The sequence below is a fragment of the Triticum aestivum genome, chromosome 1B (genome assembly GCF_018294505.1).
Source record: "Triticum aestivum cultivar Chinese Spring chromosome 1B, IWGSC CS RefSeq v2.1, whole genome shotgun sequence".
Lineage (NCBI taxonomy): Eukaryota > Viridiplantae > Streptophyta > Magnoliopsida > Poales > Poaceae > Triticum > Triticum aestivum.
Genome location: NC_057795.1, coordinates 650,633,532 through 650,660,211, shown reverse-complemented (window position 1 = coordinate 650,660,211; position 26,680 = coordinate 650,633,532). Strand labels below are relative to the sequence as shown.

The 26,680-nt window shown below is 46.7% G+C and overlaps 2 protein-coding genes and 1 long non-coding RNA gene across 6 annotated transcripts; all 3 read left to right on the top strand.

The window, feature by feature from the left end:
• The first annotated feature begins 1,780 nt into the window (after window positions 1-1,780).
• Window positions 1,781-2,777, top strand: LOC123098637 (transcription factor TGA9). Its single transcript, XM_044520687.1, has one exon. The coding sequence runs from the start codon at window positions 1,836-1,838 to the stop codon at window positions 2,514-2,516; it is 681 nt and encodes a 226-aa protein (XP_044376622.1). The 5' UTR covers window positions 1,781-1,835; the 3' UTR covers window positions 2,517-2,777.
• A 1,137-nt stretch (window positions 2,778-3,914) lies between these two features.
• Window positions 3,915-11,113, top strand: LOC123081613 (uncharacterized). The gene is given in 3 exon segments (XM_044504164.1): window positions 3,915-3,978; window positions 10,107-10,984; window positions 11,090-11,113. Coding segments are annotated over 3 exon segments (966 nt in total).
• A 7,951-nt stretch (window positions 11,114-19,064) lies between these two features.
• On the top strand, window positions 19,065-25,212 carry LOC123145516 (uncharacterized). Of its 4 annotated transcripts, XR_006472316.1 has the most exons (13): window positions 19,065-19,725; window positions 19,807-19,894; window positions 20,092-20,322; window positions 20,393-20,733; window positions 20,801-20,883; window positions 21,939-21,992; window positions 22,083-22,138; window positions 22,239-22,367; window positions 22,469-22,504; window positions 23,061-23,330; window positions 23,507-23,648; window positions 24,436-24,559; window positions 24,689-25,212. It is a non-coding gene; the product is annotated as an uncharacterized lncRNA (long non-coding RNA). The 4 variants fall into 4 exon arrangements; XR_006472315.1 differs by lacking the exon at window positions 22,083-22,138 and having other exon boundaries at window positions 20,262-20,322; window positions 22,139-22,367; XR_006472317.1 differs by lacking the exon at window positions 22,083-22,138.
• The last annotated feature ends 1,468 nt before the right edge of the window (window positions 25,213-26,680 follow it).

Here is a 26,680-nt window from a genome sequence, read left to right as displayed (position 1 = left end):
GTTGAAGTGCCGAAATGTGCGGGCGTCAGGTGTGAGTCAAGGCTCAAGAGGCGTGAGCAGCGTGCGATTCTGTCTGACGTACTGACGAGTAGCAACGCAATGATCCATGAATGAAGTTTCTAACAGCAAAGGGTAACGTGACAGCGAACTCACTGTCACAAGGTTATTTTCGCCCAGGTCAACCTCGTAAACGTCGACTAGTACATTTTTTAACTGAAACTCAATCGCTATAATTAAGGGGGTAGATTCTAAGTAATTTTAATTTGACGAGAAGAAGCAGACTAATCAACCGCCCCCATTGAGCTGGTGACCATGTGCGGCGACGAAGGCTTAATCACGCACTACACACTGTACTCGTAAACTCTGAAGCCTGAAACCATGCGACGCAAGAGTATTGCTATGCAGTAGAGTACGGGGAAGCGGCAAAGTCAGAGCAATGCTCTTGTGCTTCGCGGCGATGAAAGGTCGTCGATGAAGTCAGGCCGCACGCCGAACCCGACAACAGATTGCTCCATTATTGATGGCGGAAAGTCGAAATCTAACCTCCGGCTCCGAGGGACACTAGCAGACGACGCTATCCACATTGTCTTCACACCCGAAATGGCACTAAACTACTATTACTCTCCTTAATTTAAAAACTCTCCCGATCATCTCCGATCACGGGTTGCTCCGGCCTCGGGTGATCAATTCTTCCCGTCGTCGGGCTCGTACCTTTGGTGGGAAATGTGGTGATTTAGTCCATGGTAGTAGCTATTTTTCCGTTCAGCTAACTAGTCTCTCCCACTGGCGGAGCTATGTGTAATTGCCCCCCCCCCCTATCCTGTGCTAGCTCCGCCACTCGTCTCTCCCACAGTCGTATCATATCGTATGGTTAAACTATAAAAGCCAATTAATCATCAGATTGAAGGTTAACACGCTAAAGCAAAAACATTGTGTTTAGTCAAACAAATATTCACCTTTCGATCGGGATCCGAGACCTGAGAGCCCTTCCCCCTCCTCCTACGACCGCAATGTTGGCAAAAAAAGGCCGCTTCCACCACCCGCCGCCGGAGGTGCCGTCACTCATGCCTCTTCTCCGAAATCGGCGAGCACCCCTACCCACCATCAAAACCAGTGACCCCTTCGCCAGACCTACTGGTGACGACGAGACCAACCGCTTCGTCCCCATTTTATGGCATGTTCAAGCTCACCTCATCGATGATGCTATGTCGTGACGTCCCTGTCTTGGACTCAGGCTACGCATGATTTGACCGACCTACCCAAAAATCGCAGACAATTGCATAATTACGAACACATATTCTTTTTTTTCTTCCCATTTCCTTGTAGACTCATTGTCGCTTCCATAAACCGCATTTTAGAAACTATAAACACTATCTCATCAGGGAAAAATTAGGCACCGTTTTCTTAAGTTCTCCCCCACACACATCGTTTTACATTTTGTCAGAAGTTGGCCACCGCACATGATGCATTCGTTAGGTACGAACGACATATATATAGTAGGACAAAGTAATGCGCAGATCGATGCGTCCACTGGCACGCCGGGCCCCATGTCAGCCTCATCCGGCCGCTTTGTCCCGCGGCTCATCTAGGCGTGAGCGTGACGCCGTACGTCGCCGTCCATCGCCACCTCGCCACCCGGCCACCACACATGGCCTCCTGCATGCGGGTCACCTGTCGCGGCCTCATACGCCCCGGCGGCCCGCGCCAGCAGCCGTCGCTTCCTCTGGCTCAACGGTCCAGATCATCTCGCCGCCATTTATAAGTACCACCGGCACACGCGCGGGCAAGCTCACTGTACCACCCCTGCCTGGCCAGAGAAGGGAGAGAACCGGACGATGGAGCTGGAGGCGGCGACGCGGCGCTTCCAGCTCTGGCTCCGCGGGCTGCGGTCGCTGCGCCGGGACCTCCGGACGGCGCGCTGGGCCGACGACCCGGCGCAGCTCGCCAAGCTGGTGGCCGGCTACGTGTCCCACTTCGCGGACTACTGCGCGGCGCGGGCGGAGTTGGACCCGGTGTGGACGCTGGCGGCGCCGTGGGCGAGCCCCGTGGAGCGCGGCGCGGCGCACTGGCTGGCCGGGTGGCGGCCGACCACGCTGGTCCACCTGCTCTACACCGAGTCCGGCCGCCGCTTCGAGGCGCAGCTCCCGGACCTCCTGCTCGGCGTGCGGTCGGGCAACCTCGGCGACCTCAGCCCGGCCCAGCTGGCGCAGATCGACGAGCTGCAGCGCCGCACCGTGGCGCAGGAGGACGAGCTGTCGCGGGAGATGGCGCGGGTGCAGGAGGGCCACGGCGCGGTGGGCGCCGGCGGGGAGCTGGGGGACGTGGGCGGGCTCGTCGGCCGCGTCGGCGCCGTGCTCGCCGGGGCGGACGCGCTGCGGCTGCGCACCATGAAGCGCGCCGTGGAGATCCTCGAGCCGGCGCAGGCGGCCGAGCTGCTCGTCGCCGCGGCGGACATGGAGATCGGGTTCCGTGAGTTCGGGCTCAAGTACGACGGCGTCGGCGCCGGCGGCTCGTAACGTCCAGCTAGCTAGATCGGTCACCATCGGCGCTCGGCAGGTCCAGCCCGGTTTTTTTCCAGGTGAAGTTGGTTTGACTGGGACAGGGAGGCTTTCCACTCTTGTAATCTTGTTGCCGCGACGATTGTCCGCCAGATCGATAGATCGACGGCTGTCGCGCGGTGAGTGTTTCGTCGTAGCTGGGCCGTGTCAGGGCGTGCTGTTGACCGAGAGACAAGTAATAAAATGCAGAGGCACACGCTGCATGCTTTTTGGGACTAAGAAAGTACTTTTTTTTTTTTGAATCATGGTTTCGTTGACAAGTCGGCCTTTGCCTCTCTTCTCGTCTCGTGGTAGGAGGTAAAAAAAGTATGACGTGAAAGCGGACGGATCAATGAAAACTTGAAAACTCATATCATGGACCGTCGGATCTATAACGTGCGCTATTGATTAAGGCTCATGCTAGGATTTCGCGTGGGCTACTGATGTTGCGCTTGTCGGAGCATGGACGTTGCACTTAACCAACTGTAAAAACTAAAAAGAAAAACTGTAAAGAAAAGAGACAATTGTAAAAGCTATCGCCATTTTAGGATTTATAAATGACGTGATAGGCACTCGCCATTAGACACAAGATCTAGTAACAGCTGAAGAAACAATAGTTGGAGCATCACCTCACGGTGCACATGCTTGCAATACTTCAACATCGTTCCAAGTCGCCTCACCAACAGCCCGCCGACTGCTTCACTTGATTAACACACTAATTTTCAAGATCTGAAGAGAGCAACAGAGCCGGCAACACCTGCCCTCATATGCCCTTTGTCGGCGCTGGATCAAGTGTTGTAGAGGTAGTGAGAACCTGATGATATCTTCCAACAGCTCATCGCTGTCTGTCACTAGTCGATCAATGCTGTCAGGAAACCAAAACTTGAGGGAAACAATGACCTGCTAGTATCTTCATTATTTTGCCATTGCGAGAAACTTGCATTGGAAAGAGGAGGAGCATTGGTCGGTAATGTTTTTGCGTTGTTTCTCCTTTTGCATGTTGGGTGATTGATCTTCAGGTTCCACCTTTCGTGTTATGCCATGCTGCAAGCCTCTCTGTAACTTTTTCTCAGATTTGCTATTGTGAACACAAGAGAAGTTGTTGGTTTCTTGTTTATTCATATAATTTCTCCTGCAATTATGTGTGCCCTATTAGCCAAGTCAATCATACTTTTGGTTTTCACCTAGTCAAGCTCATTAGCAATGTTACACAAGATTTCATTTTCTGGGTTTGAAGTTAAAATTAATTTATGTTTCAATACATATGCTAGGAAGGTATTGAAATTGCATGTGCATGTAGCTCCCAGTGATACGAAAGGCGTATTGGCCTAATACTTATCTGTATCGATGCATTTTAGCCGTAGGGTGCTTGCGCAAATGCCAGTACGACACATGCTTCTCCAAGCGCGACAACAGTGGTGGAAGAGAATTGTGCCCCCATGTTTGGTTTTGATAATTGATGACAATCTTTATGGACTAATGGTTGCCTTGAGTTATATTTGAAGGGTTTTTTCATAGGCATTCTTGAAGTCCATTTGATGGTTTCAAAGAGATTATGTGATGACCAAGGTGCTATTCAAGGAATTATCTAAAGATTGGTTAGAGAGAAGACATGATACAAGGTTGATCAAAACTAAGTCAAACAATGAATCAAGTTGATCAACACACAAAGCTTACAAGATGTAGCGAGAAGGATTAAGTGATCCCATGGTATGGTAAGCACTATCCATTACGCTTTTGTGTACTAATCCATGGTCTACATGAGAGTTCTATGTGAGGGTTAGGTATGTTTCCATGAGTTTGCGTCAAGAGGAAGATCTCATGCATCCCATGGAGGATGACATCAAGTGGTGATCGTCATCAAGATTGCGGTGTGCAAGTTTAAGTGAAGCATCATGAAGAGGTCATGCTTGAAGCTTGTCGTTCATTGTGGTGACAATAGACTTGTGAAGATGTGTTGATGAGTGGCTCACCCATAGTGGAGTATGGGGGAGCAATCAACTAGTCTTCATCGAGCCAACACAATCAAGGTGGTCCACCTTGAGGAAGTCAAGATCGTCATCATCTAGCTCAAGTGGACTATGTGCCAGGAAATTTTTTGCCCTTGATAGGTTTCCTATTCCGTCGGTCTCATGGTGGTAGTTGGGAGACCGGGTTGTAAGATCGATTGTCGTCCTATCAAGGGGGACTCTCAAGTGAGTAGCTTGATCGTATCGTTCGTAGAGAGCTCAAACCATTGCATCCTTGCATCAGCTTTCTTGGTTCTTGTTTGGTGTTTCTCTTTTTGAGGTTTAGAGCTTATGGTCATCTTCATGACAAGCTCGAGTTCATCGAAAACGGAGTTCATATGCATCTTCTATGATGTTTTCGATATTGGAGTTTATGTCGGTTCTTCATTGATAGAGGTTTCACACCTCTATATCATAGGCATACCTCTATAACCAGTCGCTGTTGGATATTATTTGTTGTCATCTATGATCTATCCAACAAGCTTGAGTTTGTTGTATTCAGAGCTCATTTGCAGAAGTTATGGCAGTTATGGTTTTCTTGCATCCATCTGTTTTGCCTAGGCTATTTTATTGCACTCTAGCGGTACTACCACTCTAGGTAGCGGTAGTGCCGCTTGATCGGTACTTCTGCAGTCCAGTGCCGCAGGCAGTACCGCTTGTTTGTGGACTATTGGACTCATTTCGCTTCGACGGCAATTGGGCACGGTAGTACTGTTTCAGACGGTACCACCGCACCTACCAACGGTAGTACCACTTGTCGTGGTACTTTCGCTGGCAACTATCGTCACACTTCCGCTTATCTCTTTGCTTCTGTAGTCCCTTGCAGCCTCCACGGTAGTAGAGCGGTAGTAGGGTGCGGTAGTACCGCTTTATGCTGTACTACCGTCCTACCCTTCCTCTACTACCGCTGGTTCTCTGTGTCCTGGCGATAGTACCGCTTGTGAGGACGGTAGTACCGTTCCGACAGCACTACCACACCTGGACTTGCGTTCTCTCAATCATACACCTCGAACTACCGCCCCAAGCGGTAATACCGCTTGTGTGCGGGCTGAGAGCAGAACGGTTGGATTTGTCCCCACCTATAAAAGGGGTCTTCTTCCCCAATGGACATAATCCTTTGAGCTCGTGTTTTACCCCCATTCTTGACCATCTACGAGCTTGCTTTATCTTAATCCCTCCAAAGATTCTTGCTAGTTTTTGAGGAAAAAGAGAGAGGAGATCTAGATCTACATTTCCACCAATCACTTTCTCCTCTATGTGAGGGGAACCCCTTGAATCTAGATCTTGGAGTTCTTTGTGTTCTCTTCTTCATTCTTCCTCTCATTTTCCTCCATAGCATTAGTTGTTGGGTGGGATTTGAGAGAGAAGGACTTGGGCACCAGTGGCGAAGCCAGGAAAAATGTATAACATGGGCCGACTGAAGGGGACAACACTTTTGTACAATTTTTTTGCCAAAAAAAATAGCGAAACAGATGTAATAGCAAAATATTTTTCATTGATTACACCACCATTCATCGCCGATAACTACCGGATATGCAATTTTTGAATTGTACATCACACAAAAGAAAAATCTAGACAATAGAAAGATAGAGAAACTAAGTTGCTTTAGGCCTTCAACTAAATGCCACTCGACGTGTTGGTTCATCGAACTCGTCTATAATTGCATCTATTGCTATTCCAACAGCAATCTCCTTTTCAATATAAATTAGTAAGCAATCCCTTAGAAATCCATCTTCCATTTTATTCCGAAGCCTTGTCTTCACAAGTTTCATGGCAGAAAATGCACATTCTGTCGTTGCCGTTGAAACCGGTAAAGTAAGAACAAGCCGAATGAGTCTGTTCATTAAGAAGTAGATAGTAATTTTAGCAATAAATAAATCAAACCAATATAGCAGGCTAGCAGCAGAGAACATTAGATACCTATCAATTAAGTAATATTTCATCTGATTTTCCACTAGATGCAAGTTGTCGACAAAGTTCCGATATAGTTGTCAAATTCTGAAAATTTGGGCTTGTGGGTACAACATTCTCATAATGTTGTAACTGACATCTAAGATTATTCATTTCTTGTTCTTTAAAATCAGTAGGATAGATCTTTGAAGCCAAAGAATATATATTATCAATGTTAAATGAACGGAATGAATCCTTTGGGTCCAAGGAAGCACATAGGATGAGAAGCTCTGTTACTTGTTTGTTGAATATGCAATTCAGCTCTTATGGTTGCTGATCAACAACAACCATGAAAATTTCACGGCGATAATGATGCTCAACTGTAGTCTCGTCCTCCACACGAGAATTGATGAAGTCCACATATAAATCACTTAAAGGCAGTGTTTGAACTCCATGTTTTGCACAAAATGAAAGCACATCAACTTTAAGCTTGTTCCAACCATTATGTCTTAGCTCCTGGATCAACATTTTGGTAGTCTTAACATCATCCATGGCATTCACAATATCTTAAGACTTCTGTTGCAACTTTTTGCATAGCATGTGTGTGATTCCCATAAGTTCTTTCATGACATGCAGAATAAATATGAAGTCAAATGACATCATCAACTTAACAACACCAGAAGCCTTTGCTCGTGCGGAAGGTGAAGTACCTGATCCTTTAGAAGTTGCGATGCTTTTAAGTACCAAAAATGTTGGTTTGTACAATTTCACAAGGTTGCAAACAGAAGCATGGTGTGAACCCCACCTAGTGTCACAAGGCCGTTGTAAAGTTCCGACTTGATTAGCCCCACTTCCAGTTTCAAGCTCGCCGAGCTCAATCAGATGCTCCATTTCAGCAACTTGATTTGCTTGCAACTCATCGTTTTTCTTACTAGAAGACACAACCGTATTGACAACAAGGGCAAGATGATCAAAAAAGTTGTGAACATCAGCTACTTCTTTAGATGTAGCAGCAGGAGCTAGCTGCAATTGATGAGCAAAACAATGGATATAATATGCATAAGGACACTCCTCGATGAACTTTGCTTGTAGTCCATTCCACTCTCCACACATGTTACTAGCACCATCGTATCCTTGGCCGCGAAAATTGTTCACATCTAACTGATGTTGAACCAAAACATAATATATCTCTTCTTTTAGGGTAGCCGAAGATGTATCAACAACATGAACAATATCAAGAAAACGTTCACGAGTGAAACCAGGTTTATCAACAAAACGAATCACTATTGCCATTTGCTCTCTTTTGGATTCATCTCTTGACTTATCAACAAGCAAGCAAAACTTAGCATCTCCTATTTCTTTTCGAAATTCACTTTGCATGTTAGAAGCAATGATACCTAGAAGTTCTTTTTGAATTGTAGGCGATGTGTACTTAGCATTGCCTGGAGCATTACCCAACACTACAGCACCAATTTCCTCATCATAAGAAGCTATCAATTTCACCATTTCAAGGAAATTACCTTGGTTCTTTGAATCAAGACTTCCATCATGTCCTCGGAAGGGGCAAGCTTGGAATGCTAACCACCGTATTGAATCAATGGTTAGTCTAAGCCGCAACCTATTCCTTTTGATATCCCCTTCTGTTTGCTTCACCAGTAATTGTTCCACATGGCATGGCTTATTCTTCAGATTATCATAACATTTTGCAGCATAATTGTGAGCAGATTTACTGTCCTTTTCCATGTGAGTTAAGAATTCACATCTCTATCCGTCATTAACTCTCTTCCATTTTTTGAATCCTTTCACTATAAACACATCAGACCCTTTCTTTCCGAGTGGCTTCTTACAAAATAAAAAGCATGGAAAATAGTAGACTACATCTTTATCTGGTGAATACTAACCAAGGGAAGCTCTTAAACCAATGATACTGAAACTTGCGTGGATGGGTCACCGACTCATCGGGAGGATACTCATCCATTTTAAAATGATATGCCCCATGTTGTATATATGCCATTCGAGCTTTTTCTTGATCGTTAGGAGGATAATCTGAATTTTGGCACCGTGGACTTGGTTCTCTTTCTACCACCAAAACAGCGGCATCATCATTGCCTCTTCCTCTCATAATCTGAGGTGGTGCTGTTGATATTGGAGTTTCTTCTACTTGTTCTTGTTCATCTACTTGTTCTTCTTCATTTACCAAGGCAGGGGCATCAACCAAATTAATCTGTTCTAGAACATCAGTTCTTCTTTTCTTCTCAAAAAAAGAATGCAGTGTTGCAAGCTTTCTTTTATTTTTGGCCATGGAGACAACCGATTACCCTAGAAGAATTGAACACGAACCACTATAAGACTATCCAATTTAGAGAATTGAAAAGGCAAACAAAAATTATAGAACAAATTTCAGATATGTGAGGCAGAGAAAGAGGGATCTCAAATCAAGAATATATGCCTCTTCTTGTGTGCTTGCAGCGTCTTGAAGAAAGATGAGTCGTCCAGCCAGCCGGCGGCACTGCAGCAGCCACAAGAGAGAGCAAATAGAAAGATTTAGGAGATTTGGGGGCTAGTGGTTTATCTCCATGGATGATCAGAGCAAAGGCTGTACCGCAGGGGACCAAGGAAAGGGAAAGGTGGGAAGAGGAATCACGTGTGGCTGGGAGCCGGGGTGGCTTTTGGGATAGAATGACACTAGGGAAAAGTCAACCCTTGTACATGATTCATTGTGCCACTTTTCTTGTTGCTCATCCGTTAGGGAGGGCCACAAGGCCCAGAACAGCATAACACACAACTTCTGGAAAAAAACGCTGCTCTAAATTTTTTTTGGCATGTTGGCCCGGGCCTTGGCCCTTGCTGGTCCCCTGTTGTCTCTGCCATTGGTGGGCACTCCGTTTTCCCTTGTCATTGCATTTGGTGCATATGTTTGAGTTCTCCATGGTGATACATGGAAGTGAAGTTGAGTAGCTTATTACTCTTGGATGGTTGGTACCCTAGAGCTTGTTCCTCTTGGGTGCTTGGGCGCCCTAAATGGTTGTTGGTGTCGCGGAGCTCAATTATTGTGGTGGAAAGCTCCGGGACAAACGTCGGTGTTTTCAATTAAGTTGTGGAGACTGCCCCGAGCAATTTGTACGGGTTTCGGTGACCGCCCCCAAGGGTTACTAAAGTGTAAGGGTTCGGTGACTACCCCCCCCCCCCAAGGGTTGCCACTTGTACGGATTCGGTGACCGCCCTCAAGGGTCCCTTAGTGGAATCACGTCATAATGCATTGTGCGATGGCGTGAGGAGATTACGGTGACCTTAATGGCATTTTGGGGAGCATTGTGCATCCACACTGCTCCAAACGGAGATTAGCATCCGCAAAGGTGTGAACTTTGAGATACATCATCGTCTACACATGGATCGGTTATCTCTTACCCGAACCCTTTACTTATGCACTTTACTTTGTGATAGCCATAGTGTTTCATGTTATATATCTGGCTATCAATTAGTTGTTTATCTTTCTTAGCATAAGTTGTTGGTGCACATAGATGAACCTAGTTGTTTTAGGTTTTGTGCTTGACAAATTAAGCACTAGTTTTATTCCACATTTTTCAAGTCTAAACCGTAATTATTTTAAAGTGCCTATTCACACCCCCCCCCCTCTAGGAGACATCCACGATCTTTCAAGTGGTCTCAGCCACCTCGCAGCTGTTAGTGCTCCTTCATATCTTCCGCTCGCTCTCTATTCTACCATACATAGCCTCGGTCATGCCGTCCTACCACTCTTCTACACAAATTCATCTGCCCCAAACCTTGCATTGCTCAGATTCCATCCCACTTGGCGTCGGCTTCCAAATTGATATTGTTGACTCCAACCTCTGGCCCGCATCCATTGGCTTCTCCTTAGACCCCACGCCGGGTGTTGAGTGTCTTGACTTCCAAGAACATGGATAAGAATAAGTGCACGGCTTGGATGATGAGACAGATGACACGAGGAACCGCAAGAAGCTGTTCTACAAGCTGGACGGAGGGTCCAAGGAGTTTGAGGAATATAACTTGCCCTTGCACCGCAGATGGAAGAGAGATAAACCCAATGCCAAGAATCCATCTGATTGCAAGGTGAAACCTGACAATGCAGCCCGTTTGAAGGTTCCAAAGCTGAAAGCAAAGCCTGCAGTTCATAAGGATGACATTGTTGAGTTGAAGAGGGACCGAGTGCCAACCTTTAACCAGATGGTTGATCCTTACCACCACCCTTTCTGCCTAGACATACATGTCCCGAAGGGGTGGGTGCGTGCTTGCTTCGTTCACCGAATGACCAGCAGGGTTGTGTCCGTGGCTCACTCCATATCAAAGGACATGAAGTTTGATCTGGGTTCAAGGAAGGGTATTAAGGCATGTGTGGCGGTTGGGACGTTACTTGCGAGGCGTGCGATAGAGGATGATATTCACTATGCAATTTATACACCTAGAAAAGGCGACAAAACTGAAGGAAAGATTGAGGTTGTGTTGCATGGAATAATTGATAATGGAGTTGATGTGAAGGTGAAACTCAAACAAAGGAAGCTAACAACGGTATGTCATGATTATTTATTATTGTACTTTGCTTGTCATGATGATATTTGTAAATTTTCTAATACATGTCTTAATCTTTTTTTAAAGCTATTATAATCTTTTCAGCACATAACATGTGGAACTAATTGAAAAATACTTGGTTTATACCATGTGTGCGAATTTAGATAGGGCAGATTTTAGCCGCGTTTTTTTCTTTCCTTGTTGTGTTGGTTTTCATCTGTTTTTCTTGCGGTTTTTGGTTATGATGCCTTTTTGTCGGTTTTCTTTATTTTATTTTTATTTTTATTTGTTTTCAGTTTTTCTTTCTTTCGTGTTTCTTTACTGATTTTCTTTGGTTTTTACCTTTTTATTTTCTACAAATACATGCCGTCTGCACGAGCCTAAGAGCCATATGCAGAAAGAATTTCTGTATTTGTCCTACGAATAATCGAATATCTTTTCAGTCTTGTAGGATTCAAAATGCGATGACATTGTAATCACACATTCTGCCATGCTTTTTTGGTTCTGGAGCTAAATGTCCGTGCTGAACGCTTGTGTTTATTTTAGAGTACATCAATGATATACAATATTTTTTTATACAAGAGAGAAAATGATAATTACAAGAAGCCTAAAAGCTCTATACAAGACAGAAATAATAATTACAAGAAACCTGAAAGCTCTGCAAGCAGCATGTCAGAGCAACTCTAACATAGTTGTAGTATATATCAGTCTCATAGCCAGAATAACCGTCTGTATAATGATTTTGGAAAAAAAAGAAAAAGGTATGATGATTTTGGACGAAAACAACAAAATAAGAAAGAAAAGTATGGTGATTTTGGATGAAAAAACCGGTCTAGCAGAATCGTCATCCTGCAGGAGCTATGGTAGCACAGATGGGCCAGCCTAATATGAGTTCCTGGGGTAGAAGATTTTAGCCAGTTTTTTTTTTCTTTACTTGCTGTGTTGGTTTTCATCTGTTTTTCTTGCGGTTTTCGGTTATGATGCCTTTTTATCGGTTTTCTTTTATTTTTATTTTTCTTTGTTTTCAGTTTTTCTTTTTTTGGTGTTTCTTTACCCTTTTTTTGGTTTTTATATTTTTATTTTCTACAAATACATGTTTACTTTTTCAATGCATGTAGTACATTTTTTATACATGTAACATTTTTTGATACACATTGAACATTTTTAAAGTAAATGATCAACATTTGTTCACAAATACATGCTTGAACATTTTTTGAATTAATGTTAAATATTTTCAAATGTATGTTGAACTTTTTTTGAATGATACAAAACATTTTTATAGAATGTATGGTTTTTTCTAAAAATGCCACATACATATTTTTAGAAATGCGTGAACATTTTTTTACAATGTTGCAAACATTTTTTTTGAATGGTACTAACAGTTTTTTAAACATCACATATATTTTTTGCATAAATGTTTTCCTAAATGTCATGAACATATTTTGGAAAGCATGAAGAAATTTTTGAAGTGTCACGTACATTTTTCAAATGGCATGAAACTTTTTTTAATTACGTGAACATTTTTTACATTGTCACGAACATTACTTTTGAAATGCTTGAACAACTTTTGAAAGTCACGAACATTTTTTGAATGCTATCAACATTTTTAAAAGTTGCGCGAACGAAACATTCACACTGTGTTGACCTTTTTCCAATGTGCAGTGAACATTTTCAAATATTTAAGTAAAATATTTTTGCATTTTAAAATATAAGTAAAAGTAACCAAACAGAAAAAGTAAAATACGAGCACTAGCGAGCCAATGCTCCTTCTGCGTTGGGTTGGTTCATTCAGGGAGCGCTTGAGGCGAGGGAACATTCGGTCTCTCTATAGTGAGACAATGTCGTTATTCCGCCCTTCATCGTCTTTCTTTCACAAGGCTGCTTTAAATGGAGCTCGCGAGCCTCCATAATTGGAGGGGGGAGTATATCGCTCCCTTCATCCACCAAAATATTTTAAATCGAGCTCGCGAGCCTCCATAAGTGGAGGGGATGTATAGCGCTTCCTTCATGGACCAAAGTATTAGTGCCACAGACATTTCAGGACGTGCGCCTCCTTACGCAGCCGCCCACTTCTCCGCACCACCACTGTTTGCTGCCACCTTTGCTCGAACCACCATGATTTGGCCCTACTCACCTCCACCGAGTCATTCCCGTACCTACCATACTTCGCCGCACCCCGTTTCTACTTCCCACCATGGTCGCGCCATGAGATATCCATGCAAGCATCTCTCTACCTTGTATCCACCCTTTAATGGATTGCTGAGGAGGGCGGCGTCATGAGCCGACCGTTCGTCGTCGCCAACTCCATCTCCCGTGTCACATGCAACATCTCCGGCACCCAACTTAAAGGTGTTCGCCGACTTGCCTGAAGGTATTTTTTTCTTAAATTTTGTTAATGTATACCAGTCTAGTGCCTCGTAGAATCGTGTAGATGACATATATTTTGGTAGTTGGAGACCAAGGAGTTTATTGGCGATTCATCGTCGTTTTCGAGCGACGAGTCTAGGAGTGAGGTGATGGACAGTCAAAGATGATGCGATTGTGTTGATGGTTGCTCAATAGATACTGTCAACCAAAACGAAGATGAAGCGAGCGAGATTGCACATGGGTTGTTTGACATTTCACCGGAATAGAGTCTACGGTCATAATTGGCTAATAGACGAATACTTTGTGCCTGTTGTACCTATCTTGCCTACCTATTTCGGCGACGCTTTTACATGGCCACATTATCCACATAGTTGTTCTTGTTAGCCTCAACCATCAATTAGCTAGCTCTCCCGGGATCGAACGAAGTGGATCAGAGAAATATTCCTACTAGGACGGATGAACACCAGAGTTGTACACTAATGCACACACACGCACCGGAGATGTTGCTCACGTAGTGCTACCAGTGGTTTTTAAGCTAAATTGCCTGTCTTCACAGGAGATGGATACATGTCCTTTTATAGGACCCGGGAATGGTACTTACGTGACTACTACCACGAACATGCACAACATCTTCCTATCTACACTAGAAACTACTCTGGCATGTACAGCTAAAACAAATTCCGGTCAAGTTCCTTGCACCAGTCTACTTCCTTCCTAAGTTAGTTACCATCTAAGTATTTGCTGCCCACGTGTTTGGAGACAGGGGTGAAGTCCATAGTGTCCCCCTCAGCCCTGTCGATCGGGTTGGATGTTGACGGTCCCGACCTTGTCACGCAGCTCTTGGAACAAGACACGGGCTCTGGCAAATTCACTGTCAATTCCCTCTATAGAGAGCTATCCCGCGGTCAAGTCCCTTTGGCTGTCACGGGGCTTTGGAAGGCTAAAATTCCGCTCAAGATCAAGGTCTTCCTCTGGCAACTTTGCCAAGATCGCCTTCCTACCTCTATCAATATAGCTAAACGCAATGGTCCCGCCTTCGGTCCTTGTGCTTTGTGTGGTGTCCCGGAGGATGCGGACCATGCTTTCTTCCAGTGCTCTTTGGCGCATTTTGCCTGGAGCGCGGTTCGTGAGGCCGCGGGCGTGGATTGGGATCCACGCTCCCGCTCCGAGTTGGTGTCCTCTCTGTCCTTGGTCCATGGCCCTTCTCGCTGGGTCATGTGGACATGTGCGGCGGCCATGTTATGGGCTCTATGGCATACTCGTAACAAGTTTACTATTGAGGGAGTGTTTCCCTCCCACCCTGCTGACGTTATCTTCAAATGCATCGTGTTCTTGCAGCAATGGGCCCCGCTGGGAAGACAACAGGACTCTGATCTTCATCGCCAAACTCTTGTACGCCTTTGTTCCGTCTACTCGGCGTCTCGAGCTCCATCGCCCGCGTCTGCTGCCTCATAGGGATGCGCAACCCCTTTTGGTCGAGTTTCCTCCGAGCCTGCGTGCTCGTTTGCTAGGCCGGTTGTGCCTTGTAATGCACTATATTTCGCCGCCGTTTTCTTAAGTGCTGTGCTCTTAGACCCTGCGAGACTAGTTTGTGGTTCCGAATGTTGGTTTGTTTGTTATGCACGCTGCCTATGTTGTGGGCTTTATTAATTTAAAGCCGGACGTCCCTGACGTCTATGTTCTAAAAAGAACAAGACACGACCAGTAGCCTTTGCCAGGATATCCTCCTTCTTCTCACCAGTCCTGATGAACTCCACGGCCATCCTGCCCTTCTTGATGTACTCACGTATGAAGTGATACGGAGATTGATGTGCTTGCTGTGGTCGTGAAGCACTGGGTTCTGGTAGAGGGAAATTGTAGATTTGTTGTCGACAAAGACGAGCGGATGAGCAGCGTCTTAATTCAGCATCTCGTCGAGGAGGCGAGCCAGCCATATTCCGTGACATGCCGCTATAGTTGCCGCAATGTACTCCGTCTCACACGAAGGAGTTGCGAAAACCTTATGCCTCACTGATTGGCAGCTGATGGGGCTACGTACTCCCGAGGAAAAACAACATGCCAGAGGTACTCTTCCTGGAGTCCAGTTTCCCTGCATTGTCGTTGTTGCAGTAGCCCACCAGGTTCTCGCCGCCGTCATGGCGATACACCCATCCCTGCGTGATCATGTCCGCGATGTACCGGAGCATGTGCTTGATGGCTGCGAGATGGTCACTTGCTGGAGCCTCCATAAACTTGCTTAGGTACATGACAACGGACAAGATGTCAGACCAGGTATGCACGAGATACTTGAGGCTCTTGATAATGCTGCGGTAGAATGTCACGTCCACCGGCTTCTCGGGGCTCTCCTTGCTGAGCTTGAGTCGTGCCTCCATCGGGGCTTGCACGGCATGCCTATCCTTCATTCCTGCTCTATCGAAGCATCTTGGTGGTGTAGGCAGCTTGCGTGACCATCGTGCAACTATGCTCCTGCTTCACCTCCAGTCCAAGATAGTACCGGAGCAGACCGAGGTCGCTCAAGTTGAAGTGGTGCTTCATATCCTCCTTGAAGTGGAGTACCTTGATGTGCTTGGTACCAGCGATGACGAGGCCATCGATGAATAAGATGCTGACGATGAGCGGTGTGTCACCGGTCCCGTGTGCATACACACCGTGCTCGGGAGGCGCTATGAGTTAAGCTGAGTGAGGCCAAGCTTACGTCCAGCTTGGCGTTCCACGCCATTGGTGCTTGCTGGAGACCTTACATAGCCTTGTGTAGCTTGTACACGCCCTGCTCGCATCCTACGACGATGAAGCTAGGTGGCTGGGAGACATAGAATTCCTCCTCGAGGTCATCGCTAAGGAACACCGACTTGACGTCCAAGTGATGGACCTCCCAGCCTTGATGTTCCGCGAGGGCAAGGGTTATTCGAATGAACTCAAGCCTTGCCACAAGTGCAAAGACTTCCTCAAAGTCCATCCCTGTGCATTGCACAAACCCTTTTGCGACGAGTCGGGTCTTGTTCTTGATGATGACGCCATGCTCGTCCTTCTTTACCTTGAACACTCACTTGAGCCCAATAGCTCGATGCCCTTCAAGCAGCATGGTGAGTGTCCAGGTAGCATTGTCGTCGATCGACGACAGATCATCCAGCATCGAGCAACGCCAGTAGTTTTCACATTCTACTTCGACGAACGTGGTCAGCTCCTCGCCGGCCATCAGATGCGGCACCTCATCGTCATCGAGATTCTCCACCAATTATGGCAGCTCAGTGAGAAGGTCATCGATATGATGGTAACGGTGTAGGGCACCGATACTATCATTGACGTCGAGCTAGTCTGACTGTGTTGTCGGTGGAGTTGCAAACTACACTGGCAACACCTCGCTTGGGGTATCCATGGTTGGTGAGCGCAGGGCTGCTATGTTCGCTGTGCTTAGAGCTAGTGGACTTGGGGTTGCATTGCTCGAGGTTGTTTTACCCAAGGCCATTGAGCTGAGGGTCACTTTGCCAGACATGGTCGCTAGAACCCGCCTCTGATATCAAGCGTTAGAGCATCTCCAGCCGTTGGCCCCCCAGGTGGCGCGTAAAATCGTCGCATGGGGCGCCCCGGCGCAAAAAATCGGCCTGGGGGCGAGTGGGTTCCCAGCCGCCGACCCCAGGACCGCCCCCAAACGCCGTTTATGTAAAAAAATAGTATTCGACAAAGTTCGGCTAAAATTCGGCTAACTTGGCATATATTAGACATATTCAACATTTTACATAGCAAATTTATTAAAAAAAGGCCGGAACTACAACTACGGGCCGAAGAAGTCGCTGAGCACGGTGAAGTCGCCGCCGCCGCCGCCATCCTCGCCGTCGTCGTCGGCGGCCTTCTCCTCCTTGACGCGGCCGCCCCTGCTGGACCCCTGCCCGGCGTCGCCTTAGCGGACCGGTGGCGGTGGCGGCGCGCCGTGGTTGTCACGGCGACGCCTCCTTCGTCGCGGCCCCGGCGCCGATTTTCGAAGTGCTCTAGGGCGTGGCGCTGGCGCTCCATCTCCATGTGCACCCAGTCATCGCGCGCCCATTTCAGGGCCGCCGCCTCGTCGAGCTCCCCGGCGCCGTGCTCCGTCTTTGCGGAGGGGAGCCCCGGCTCCGTTTTCACGACGGCGAGCCCCCGCTCTGTTTTTGGTTTGACGAAGCACAGAGGAGCCGAGGAGGAGGCACGCCGGCCACCCTCATTTATGACGATGTCGGCACTGCGAGTGCCTTGGCCGAGCGGCGTCTCCGCTGCAGGCTCGGCCTTGACGCTGAACACCGCCGGTGAGCCGGAGGAATGGGAAAAGGAGCGGGAGGAGGAGTGGGAGGAGGAAGTTGAGGAGGAACCGAACCTCCTGGGTATCCATTGCCCGGCGCTCCGGCGGTGGACCGGGGCGCCTGCCGTGGCAGGGTATGCCAGCGGCGGGTTGTTGCCGCCCTCGAGGTGCTCCAGCACGTCGTGGAGCATGCGTCCCAGGGCGCCCCACCATACACGGCGCCCCTCGCCGTTCTTGACGCCGCCCACCACCGGCGCCCCGTTGGTGGACACCGCCCACGATGGTGCTGGAAGTACGCCGCCATGACGCGTGGTTGTCGGCGGTGTACTGGGGGAGGGCGAGCTGCTCCTCCGTCAGGGAAGCTCGCACACGGTTGACCTCGGCGGCAAAGAAGGCGGGGCGCGCCTCGACGTCGGGCACCGGGGGAATGGGCACACCCCCGTTGCTGAGCCTCCACCCCGTCGGCCCGGTGCGCATGTCTGGTGGCGTCGGGATATTCGCCTTGAAGAGTAGCCAGGCCTCCCACTCGTGGAGCGAGCGGCGGCCGAAGCTGTTGGCCGTCGCCGCGTCGCCAGGGAATCGCACGGCCATCGGGCTCGGGAGAGAGGAAGAGGGAAGGGAAGAAACGTCGGCGAGCGGCTGCGCACGGCCGAGCGAGGGAGAGCTCGACGGCAGTCGATGGGCGGGTGTGGGCTGGTGTGGCCAGAGGCGAGGGAGGCCACCGGCTTATATAACCACGCCGTGTGTACGCGTGGCGGGAGGGGAGGCATCGCCGTGCCGCCCGTGACGCGCCGCCCGTGAGGAATCAATGGCAAGGCTGACCGGCGGCAGCCTTGCCATTGATTCCACGCGGGAAACCGAGGCGTTTCAATGACGACGAGGCGCTCGTCGCTGACTCGGCAGGCCCGCAGCTCTTTCACGCAAAAAACCGCTTGCCCCGGGGCGCCCCCCAGCGTGCCGGGTTCGGCCTGAGTCCGCCGGCGCTAATTTCGGTCCAAGCCGGCAAAAAATGGGCTCCGGGGGGCGTGACTGAGCCGTTTTTTAGGCGTCGGCGCAAAAAAATCGCCTTGGAGGGGGGGTGCTGGGGGCGCGGCTGGAGATGCTCTTAGCCTTAACTATCAAGTAGCTAGATCTCCCAGAATCGAACGAAGTGGATCTGAGAAATATCGAGTAATAAGAATGCCAGTGAACCTCCCGGCTCCTCAGCCGCTTGGGGTTCCTGGCCGTCGGATCTAGTGCCTTGATCCGATCTGGGCCGTCGGATCGACCCCTGGAGCGACCTCGTCGTCGGATCAAAAAAAGTTACTGATGGAATGAATAGTTATCGTCGTTCATGCCACCACGCGTAATTATCGTGCCCCCACCGGGGCATTTTGGTCATTTCGCTGAGGGGTGGTATAAAAGGGGCGGCTCCCGTGGGAAAAAACCCTAGTCGGCTCCCCTCGCGCGCGCCTCCTCTCCCCTCCCCTCCCACGCGCCTCCCCTCCTCCCACCCACATCGCCGCTGCCGCCACCCACCGCCTCGAACCGCGCCGTCGGCAGCCAGATCCCCGCAGTAGAGCCCCCCTTCCAACGACGACGAGCAGCAGCGGAGGGAGGATGCGAAGCACGACGGTGGCGGCGGCGGGGAGCAGCAGCGGCAGGCCAAGGTGGCACAATAGCAGGCCTTGGGCGACGGCGACGAGCGACGAGCACGGCGGCGGCGAGCGCTCCGCCATCTCCATCGCCACGGCCCGCCCTCCTGTCCGCATCTCCCGCGGCTGCTCCTCTGGCAGGAGGAGCAGCCCGACGGCTGCCTCCACAGCAGTAGTGGAATCACATCCCGCACGCACCGGAAGGCGACCGGAAGGTGGCGAGCGGCAGCCTCACCATCGACACACTCGCCGCTGACGCCGGCGGCAACGAAGGGATCCTGGCCGTCCCCGTCTCCTTCACATCAAATCCGTCAAGGTCAAGTGGATTGCATCACGGCTGGTGTGCGGATGGGCACGGAGCCACGAACGCACACCTCTACGGCGACGCTGCCGTCTCGGTGCTCCTCGCCTCCCACTCCGACGACGACAACTTCGACGTGCTCATACACCTCCTCGCCCTCATCGCGCAGGTCCGTCCCCCTCCTCTCTTCTTGTGTCTTCTCACCCGGATTCCGGCGAATGAATTGCGCGCGTGTGTGCTTGCTGTGCAGGCGGTCAAGAACGCGGTGGTGCAGTCGCTTGAGCTGAAGACGCTCGTCCTGTCTACCTCTACCTCTGCCTGTTCCACTATGCCGAGAGGTTAGCTCAGCCCCGTCCCCTCATCTGCACTCCTCTCTGCCTGTGATAAGTCGTGTACTGTAATATTTATTCAATGTAAAATGCAGATTTTCAGAAATAACAAAGTTTGAGGGAAGCATATTTAGGCCTGAAACTTTTATCTTGCCAAAACTTCCGTGCATATAGCGTCTGTTTGATTTTTTTTTTTCTGCTTCTAGGAGATGATGAGGGTTCTGAATTTGATCACCATCAGCATAGCTAGGCATGGTAGCTGGATTGATCATTGGATGAAGAGAGTGGAGATTTATGCCTATTGTGGTTGCAGTTCTGTGAATCAAAGCGCCATTCTTAAATGCTAGATTAATTTGGTTGTCTCATCTGTCACCAGATTCCAGTTTCTAATTAGCGGTCAAGGAGTGGATAACTGCACAACTTTGGAAATGCATGAGGTGAGTATGCATGTAAATCTGTCTCAATATTAACTGATAGGGCAACTAATGTGACCGTTTTATTTTGCAGGTAGTGGCTGTTAAAAACATACTCCCTCCGTTCCTAAATATTTGTCTTTTGGGAATTTCAAATGGACTACCACATACAGATGTATATAGACACATTTTAGAGCGTAGATTCATTCATTTTGCTCCGTATGTAGTCACTTGTTGAAACCTCTAGAAAGACAAATATTTAGGAACGGAGGGAGTAGATGACTGTAACAAATAATGTGTGAGAACAAGGAGCCAAAAATATTGGAAAACAACCATAAGATAGATAGTGGATTCGGTGATTTGGTTATTATGGAGGTTGATGGAACTTGGTCTACTATCGGAATTCTGAGCCATAAAGCATTGGACTTGGACAAGGTAAGTGCACTTGCAGAGTCTCCATCTAGAATATCTATTTTGGGTACTAATTGTTGGTATATTATAGCAACAAACAATCAAAGACGCGTACGTGACTGCTCCATGGTTCATAGCTCTTCCATGGCAGCAACCAGCGGTCCCAAGGCCAAGGTGAGTTCCCCATTTTCCTCCTCTCGCTGAGCTCCCTCCTTTGCCCGCCATTTCCCTCGCTATCTCAGTGATATGCTTATATGCGCTGCTAGAAGTGAGGGTTTGACTATATTTCCGGAGCAAAAATATAACAAAGCGAAAATTGTTCCAGAGATCTGGGAGTTGTACTACTACTTCTGTTGTGATGTGTCTTGCTTTCGTGTTTGTTTACAATTGGCAAGTTTCAGGCTTTTACTGTCTTCAGCCATCCTAGCAATACTTTTTACAGTTATACTGCAAGGTCTGCACTATTTGTTCTCCCCTGAAAATATGATTCTTGATGAAGTTTTACTTCACTGTTGGCATCTCCTCTGTTTGCTGATCTACAAATGTGTTTTTGTTTTTACATTGATAGACAAACTTTTAGTCGTACTTTCTAGGATCATAGTTTGTTGTCAACTACTTCCACTCATGGCTGATATATGTGAGTATTTAGGCTGGATAGATATACCATAGCCTGGACTGGTGGATTGAGTATAGTTGGTCCATAAAAATTCTGTTAGACATAACTATATTTTTTTAATCAGCCATGTGACTGCTTGCTAACGGCTTGAATTGACCCACTCCTGCATATGAAATTGTAATTTGTTGACACACATAAGCAACCACAATCTGTCCTAAAGGTGACTAACCTATCTGTTTAGTGGAGTAATGGTTGATGATATCTTGGTTTTGCTGAAAAGTCATATGTAGAAATAATGTCCGACAACCAATACCCGAGACCCTATGGGTTTATTTCCAGTGGCCAGTTCCTAAAATGCCAAGTAGTCCGCATCATTTTAATTACTATATGGAATTAGAACTAAATCAGTAATAATTTTAGCTCTCATTTTGAATATGCCATTATCTTTATTTGTCACAACAACGGACAATTAGCACGAAAGCTGCAACCAGTGCATTCATGACCAAATTTTCTTCCTTTATAATGGATTTTCAAGATTCCTTTTATACTGCTATTTTTTATTGCTTCTGTCTTCATGTACTGTGACTGATACCTGTGAGTTTTTCTGCATCAGGACAATTGTTGTAAGGAATGTGTTTCCATGCACCTGCATCGACCTTTAGGACTGGTAATTTGTTAAGTTAATAAATCTAGAATCTTCATTTGGTACATGAAAATCCATGCTTATTAGTAGCCCCACTCTCTTGATTAACTGCAGATGTTATGCTCTTCTGTTTTGTACTCAGTCAAGTAATGTTTTTATGGTTCATGAAGGTGAGATATTTGAAGCTCTACGCTTGTGTGCACTAAAATGGAGAGCATCTCCTTTTTTTAATGGTGTGATCTTGATTCTTGGATCAAACTGATTCACAAGATGACGAGCGTGGCAATCTCGGCGGGCTCGCTAAAGTCGGGGGAAGGAGAGAAACAATGGGGAAGGGAGCATAACATGGATGTGGGGCAGGAGAGGCCGTGGTCGGAGCGGCATTGCGTGGGCATATTGGTTAGTTTGCTATTTCTGGCCCAATTCAATGTTCAAAGCTTTCTATACAGAATGCTCTAATTCTTACTGGACTGCCATTCCTGACATGGCAATGGTTTCAGGGTATTATTTGAGCTGATACTCCATTTTCTTACAAGGTAAATAAGATACAACTGTATCATTCTGAACTTTTGCCTTTCATGTATATTACATAAATGATGTACATATGTTTTTCTTCTGTGATCTCCTGGGGTCATTAATTATGAAAGAAATCTGAATAATTCTGAAAGAATCCCCTGTGATCATTAATTCTGAAAGAAATATGAATGATTGCCAGAATGAGGAGGAAAAAGCAATAAAATTCTTACCATTTGGGTCATGGTTTTGGAGGAGGATTGCTGGTGTTGTGCTCACTTGGCGCTCTAATTAATCTTATTTGATCTCTAGGTCTAAATTAAATTTATCTCAATTAGATGTTAAACGAATAATTAAATGTGTTGGTGTTCATCCAAACTACATAGATCCGATTGTATTAGTGTTAGTTCTTTGAAGTCAAGTACTACTATGGTCGAAGGGAAATCGTTTTAAAGTGATGGCCAAAGTGATACAAGACAGAATACAAATTAATCAATTTTAATGTCTACATGTTTTGTTTGCTCTTATGTTCACTTCTGTCGAGTTACAACCTGACCTTGTGAATTTTTTTTACTTCAGAGATGTGGTCCCGTCGATGTTGGCTGTCGAATTTGTGCTGCAGTCCATGCCCACCACGTCCGAGTCTTCACCCCTTCGTCATCCAACACGAACAGCAGAACAGAGTAGCAGTCGTGATTTGCCAGGTTGGAGAACTGACGCAGCTTGCTGCCACAGAGTGCTCGCCCTTCTTCTGTGCCATAAAGCCCCTCGGCCGAAACTTGCAAATCAAAATTGCCGACCCTATCAATCTCGCTGGAACGACGTCTAGCTCGTTGTGCTCCACTCACTGTAAGTACCTTGACCTCTGCTTATTCTGAACCATTTATTTATCTGTTTGGGCTGTAATTTGTAAGTTTGCTTTCTTAGTAAAGAACTAAATAAAGCTTTGATGCTGATGACTATTTTCTTGGATAAGATTATATTCTTTAGATTGTGAGCTGACCTATTTGTGATTTCTATCTCAGCTAACGGCATATCTCATAACTAAAGCCATGAACAAGTGCTTCAGTTATGCTGGTGGCAATACATTGCTTGAGGTGACCTCATGTGCAAGATTATCCCCATGGAGGGAGCTGGCATGGAGACATTTGCTCACATCAGTACTATGTATGCATTATTTTTTACTTGAAGATTAGAGGATTATAAGAACTGAGACCATTGCATGGAAATCAGCTTAGCACCATAATAATGAGGTGGTGTATCATGCAGTCCAGGCAGGATCACCACTAATTGACATCTATCCTTTTTAATCTCCTAAAGCAAGAGTATTTTGGTGGAGGACAATTTATGAAGGCAGGCTTAGCTGTGTGATTAATAAACCTGAAACTTCTTAGCAACTACTTCCTCTCTAAACTAATATAAGATCATTTAGATGACTACTTTAGTGTTATAAAAGTTCTTATATTAGTTTATAGAGGGAGTACTCAATTATTATGTAACGCTAGATTTTCTCCAACTACACATGTGTTCTGTTTTTCACACTGGTGTACTGTTTTTCTTATTCATCCTTTCAAAAAAATTAGTCTCTAATGATTTGGTATAGCCAACGTGCATACTATCCGGTGTAGGCATCTAATTTGTTTTATTCTTTGTTCCATGATGAGATGATGGATTGTAACAGGGTAGCCATTTCCTTCTCTTTATAACTTTTAGAAAACGAAATGGTTTTGGTTATATGGTTTATATCGATGTTTCATTTGGACCATGATAAAACATACATTAAGAGTGCCCGTTGAACAATCCAAACTTAGATATGGGCACTATTTCTATTAAAATTAAGAGTTGCTGAATATGTCTATCTGAACACTACTTCTATTAAAATTAGAGTACTCTTAAAACTATCTCATTGTGTGATATCGACTGATGTAGCTATGATTTGGGTTTCTTTCTTCAGGAGCAGCCTGGTTGGGTGGTGACGTTTCCGAGTGGCCAAGCAAGAGCTTTTTTTGGTCTAGACCTATGCAGTGGTGACTTCTGCTACAATGTGCATCAACACCAGAACCATGTTCCCGATCATGGTATGGTGCTTAGCATCATCATTTGATTCCATTTGGTGTAGTTGAAGGGCTTCAAAAGTTTGTGTTGTCAAATGCTACCTCATTTTGGGATGTCCCTCTAACTGGTCCTCCCATTATCTTGGTTTGCAGGACGCTGTTGTGTCCCTCACCGGCTCTCTCCTTGCCATCACCGAGAGGGTTGTGCAGGCCACTACTCGCGCAACTACTTTGCAGTGTGGAGCATGCCATCGAGATAGACCAAAAGAAGAACATCGCCGACAACAACACCAACGGGGGCCTCCTTGGTTGCCACCACCGCCGCTGCCGTCGTCGCCCTCCCTGCCACCCCACACCACACTGCCAGATAGGTATGTGTGCTTTTCCCTTGCCCCCTGCTTATTGCACTCTTGCCTATATGTAATCTCCTATTCTGTTGTAAAATTCTTTTTGCTTATGATTTCTTATTGTAGTGTGAAATTTTAATTGCTTGGGTTGTTACTGCTATGAAAATATATTGCTATATTTAGGTTTGTTACTTTAGTCTCTCTTCCTCCCTTGTTTTATACTGGTATGAAATTCTATTTTGCTGCAAGATCAAAGAGATTCTTTTTGAACACAATCTGTGTCGTGAGGACTGAATTACGTGTATCTATGATATCTTTTAATTTTGGTCATCTGTATTTTACAAGAGTTTCAGTGTATACTTATTTTTCATCCTTATCAGAATAAGGATGCACCTTGAATTATATGCAGTTTTCAAGACCATCGTTTGGAATTTTATACAGTTTCTTTTGATGAAAATATTTAGTTTGTCATAAAATTCCAATGAATACAATTCTGGATGAGGACAGAATAATGTGTAGCTATGATGGATGTTCTTATTTCAGTGACTCATCATCCGGAGATAATAGTGAGATGAATTATCAATTATGGCTTTCTTTCAATATATCATACTGAACCTTCATCCTTTGGGCAACACTTGCATGCAATGGGCTTTGGCGCTCTGGATCTTTTTAGTTTTTTCTGAACCTTCGGAATATAAACCATATCTTAGTAGGTTGGATATTGATGACACAGGTGGGGTGTGGCAAGCCGCACACAAGACTCATGGGAGAATCCTTGGCTCCTCGGAGTTTAGAAATTCCTGGCTGTCGGGTGTTTTTTTATGAGTTCTCGACCATCGGATCTGCCTCCTGGATGACCTCGGTCGTAGGATCAAAGTTGAGCATTGTAGATTGAAATAGTGTCAAACAAGGAAGCCACCGCGGGTAATTCTCAAAGCCCATAGAGTTGTGATTTCGTGTGTTGGGTGCTAAGTGGTGTCGTGTAGATGGCTGCAAGACGGATAGGGGTGAGGAGGTTGTCTTCTCTTCTTGCTGGTCCACATTTCCCTGATTGGAAAAAACCCTAGCCGCCACTCCCCATCGTGCAACCGTCACCGTGCTTCCGCCCCTCCTCTCAGTTCCTCTTTCGTCGCTGAGCTCGTCGCTGCCACTACATTCCCCATCGAGCTTTGCCTCTCGCCATCCTCGAGAGGAGAGTGGCGGACGGAGCTATCGTTGCCTCCCCACTAGGCCGCATCAAAGGACCATGATCTCGTGCAGAAGTGAGACTCCATCGCCGGGATGTGTGTAAGATGCATCCTTCCGAGTGTCGAGAGGAGCCGCTGTAGCATGCTCCTTCTTGGATGCAGCACCCTGCTGCAACACAAGAGTGAGCGGCGGGTCGAGGTGGTCGTGGCCGTGTTGAACAGTTGAACTTAATGATGTTACTCTTCTGGTACAGAGTGAAATAATTGGTTCTCATGTTACATGTGTTGAACTTGCCTCGAAGTAATGCATCATGCCGTTTGATCTTCCAACACTTGACCATATCATTGGGACCGGCACCCTCGCGCCAAGGCGCGTTGCCGATCTAGTTTCTATTAAGACAGACGAACACTAGAGTTGTACACTCACGTGCACACACACTAGAGATGTTGCTCATGCAGTGCTACTAGTGGTTTTTTAAGCTAGATTGCATGTCTTCATTTATAGGGCCCGGGAATGACACTTACAGGACTACTACCACGAAGGCGCACAACACATTTTTTTTCGAAACGGAGGCAAAAGATTTGCCTCATCGATTAATTAAGAAGAAGAG